At 38.1% G+C, this 3,752-nt stretch overlaps 1 protein-coding gene across 1 annotated transcript; it reads left to right on the top strand.

Annotated features, from left to right (window-relative positions):
- Nucleotides 1-663: 663 nt before the first annotated feature.
- On the top strand, nt 664-1,959 carry LOC130451943 (uncharacterized). Its single transcript, XM_056791299.1, has one exon. It carries the CDS (start codon nt 664-666, stop codon nt 1,957-1,959), a length of 1,296 nt encoding a protein of 431 aa, XP_056647277.1.
- Nucleotides 1,960-3,752: the final 1,793 nt, after the last annotated feature.

Raw genomic sequence — 3,752 nt, 5'->3', positions numbered from 1 at the left:
CGATATATATATATATATATATATATTTATATATATATATATATATATATATATATATATATATATATATATATATATATATATATATATATGATATAAACAGATTATGTTTCAGTCAGTAATCTTCGTCCTGGTTTCCGAGAGACTCAGATCGCAACCGTTCTAGTTGACAAAAAAACTGGTAAAAAACTTACGGATAAGGGAAATATAAGAATAGGTTTTTGTAAGCTGCACCGTTAGGCAGAGAGTTAATGTGCTAACATGTTACAAATGCTGGGGTATTGGACACACGACGTGGCAATGTAGCGGACCTGATCGATCCAAATGCTGCAAAAACTGCGGAAAGGAGGGACACCAAAAGAATAAATGCACTGAGAAATCTTACTGTTTAATGTGTAGTGAATCTGGTCACAGACCACACACGATGCGTTGCCCAAGATACCGAAGAGATATCACAAAAGGCGATATAGTGGGAACAGGCTAAGAAATGGCTAAATTTGTACAAATAAATCTAGGTCGCAGGCGACCTGCACACGATCTGCTAAAGCAAACAATAATAGTGAACAATATAGACATTTCAATAGTGAGCGAACCGAATAAAATACTCATAAAAGACTCAAAATGGTACGCACAAAAGGCGATATAGTGGGAACAGGCTAAGAAATGGCTAAATTTGTACAAATAAATCTAGGTCGCAGGCGACCTGCACACGATCTGCTAAAGCAAACAATAATAGTGAACAATATAGACATTTCAATAGTGAGTGAACCGAATAAAATACTCATAAAAGACTCAAAATGGTACGTTGATGAAAATTTTGATGCAGCTATAGGCATTACCAATAACGATATTCGTGTCCTAAATAGCGGACGAGGCAAGGGCTTCGTGTGGATTGAATACACAGAATTAGTCGTTTTTAGTTGTTACATATCACTTAACCTTACATTAGAAGTATTCGGAATAATTCTGAACCAACTCAAAGACGCCATTGGAACGCGCAATAAGAAATGCTTAATAGCTGGAGATTTTAACGCGAAGGCGGCAATATGGGGGTCGATTGAAAATGACAAAAGGGGTGATATGTTGTCTGAATGGGCCGCAGACCTAGATTTGGTTTCACTAAATCATGGAAATACTCCTACTTTTTCCCGAGGAAACAGTTCATCACATATAGATGTCACCTTTGTCTCAAATGATATAAACAAAATGTTTGGGAGTTGGCAAGTACTGGACCAAGAAACATTGTCTGATCACAATTACATCTTCTTTGAGATACCGTCTTTAGAAACACAAAAAGTAGCTCCTGAAAAAATTATTAAAGGATGGAAAATAGAAGAAAAGAAAATCCAATACTTCATATCTGAGATAAAACAAAAAATACGAGAAGAAACAGACACCCTAAACCCTCAAGGTCTCATGGCGGCTATTAAAAAGGCTTGTCAACGCACATTTCAGCCCACATACAACTATAGTGGAAAGAGAAAACCAGTATACTGGTGGTCATCACAGATCAGTGAGGCCAGAAAAGAATGCCTTTGTAAAAAGAGATACATGACATGTGCAAACAGAATATCCGGAAGCACAGTCGAAGAAAGAGAGAAAGCAAGAGCCGAATATAAAGAAAAAAGAAATTACTTGAAAAAAATGATAAAAGACGCGAAGAAACACTCCTGGAAAACTGTTATAGAGGAAGTTCAAAACGATGTTTGGGGAAAAGGCTACCAAATAGTGACAAAAAGATTTCTACTAAGACCGAAAACAGAAATCTCACAGGATATCATACTTAAGGAAGCAAGTGGACTATTTCCAAAATATGAAATAACCACCTGGCCACATATTGACATGGTGAGGACGGATATAATACCATGGACACAGGAAGAACTTGTAACGGCAGCAAATAAAATAAAACCAAAGAAGGCGGCTGGACCAGATAAGCTATCACCAGTGTGTAGTGTGTAGTGAAATACCGGCCAGAAAAGTGCCTCGATGTGATGAACAGACAACTGTATGCGGGGTAATTTCCCAAAATATGGAAAGTGGCGAAACTAGTACTAATAGAAAAGCCCAAAAAAAAGGACGATTTGAAAACGTCATACAGGCCACTATGTCTCCTGGACTGCATGAGAAAAATTCTTGAACACTTCGTCAAAAATAGATTACTTGCAGAAATAGAAGCAAGAGGAGGTTTTAGCAACTCTCAGTTTGGGTTTCAGAAAGGTATTTCCACTGTGGATGCACTAGCTAGAGTTCTAGAAATCGCAAAAGAAGCAAAACATGTGGCATGGGCAAACCGTAAGATATGCTTACTTGTAACGTTAGATGTAAGAAATGCATTCAACTCCGCACCATGGAGAGGAATAGCTGACAGCTTGAAAAAGCGAAACATATCGCCATACCTAATGCGCATGATAACAAGTTATCTAACGGAGGTAATCTACTTGTAGGTAATACCATTATGGAAGTAACCTGCGGTGTCCCACAGGGCTCGGTACTTGGCCCTCTCCTTTGGAACTTATATTATGACGACTTGTTGCAACTGGATATGCCAAGTAGCGTAAAATTGGTGGCCTACGCTGACGATCTTGCAGTAGTAGTAACAGGAAAGATAAAGACACAGGTAGTAGTAGAAGCTAACATCGCTATTCAAAGAATAGCTGAATGGATGCATTTGAAAAAACTTGATCTTGCACCTGAAAAAACAGAGGCGGTACTTTTGGGTGATCGAAAGGAAGCAAGAAGACTCACCATCGAAGTCTTGAATAACGAAATCACTACAAAACCGCAAATTAAATATGCCGCAAAAAAATGGGCCTACAGCAAGTAAACGAAAAATATTATGTGCAGTAACTCACTCGATTTTGTTATATGCGTCTCCCGTATGGTATGAAACGCTGAAATATACCAAATACAGGGATATTTGCCAAAAAGTGCAAAGAAAGTTAGCTTTGAGAGTATCTAGTGCTTTCCGCACAGTCCCTACAAACGTGCTGTTAGTGATTTCAGAAATAATACCTATAGAACTGCAGGCTGAGGAACGATACAAAACAAAAGACAAACAAAGGAATGAGAAGATAGAGATACGTACTGAAACATTAAATCGGTGGCAGGACAAATGGGAACAAGCAGTAACTGGACAATGGACTAGAAGACTGATTCCAAATATTAGAACGTGGGTAAACAGAAAACATGGAGAGGTGAACTACTATCTTAGTCAAATGTTAACAGGACATGGCTGTTTTGAAGCATACTTCCACAGGTTTAAAATCAGTAATACAACGGAATGCACGTACTGTAGCCAAATGGATGACGCGGTACACACATTTTTCGTATGTGCAAAATGGAACCCACAGCGAATTGAAGTTGAACAATGTGTAGGAGAAACACTTATTCCAGATAATATTTTACACCATATGTTACAGGATGAAAAAAAATGGAACATAGTATCGGTTATGATCCAGAAAATAATAGAGACAAAAGAAGAAGATAGAAGTAAGCACAGACTAAAATAAGTGTAAGACAACGCTCGCAATGCTGAAGTAATACTTAACGTTCCAGCACTCTTCTCAGCAGGTGAATCCACGTACGAGGGGGAAGGGTTTAGTCGGTCGGCAGTACAACAGCCAATAGCCAACCCGACACTATCTAGGCACAATATTGATCAGCCTAGATGTCTGAGAGCAGATTCCTAATCTCCTCCCACCCCCCCAAATATATATATATATATATATATATATATATATATATATATATAT

Source organism: Diorhabda sublineata, chromosome Y, assembly GCF_026230105.1.
Source record: "Diorhabda sublineata isolate icDioSubl1.1 chromosome Y, icDioSubl1.1, whole genome shotgun sequence".
In the NCBI taxonomy this organism is placed as follows: domain Eukaryota; kingdom Metazoa; phylum Arthropoda; class Insecta; order Coleoptera; family Chrysomelidae; genus Diorhabda; species Diorhabda sublineata.
Note: the sequence above shows the minus strand (reverse complement) of the source record. Positions and strands in the feature narration are given on the sequence as shown.

What these genes read in the sequence shown, in the direction of transcription:
- LOC130451943 (XM_056791299.1), top strand. Translation starts at nt 664, where the DNA reads ATGGCTAAATTTGTACAAATAAATCTAGGTCGCAGGCGACCTGCACAC.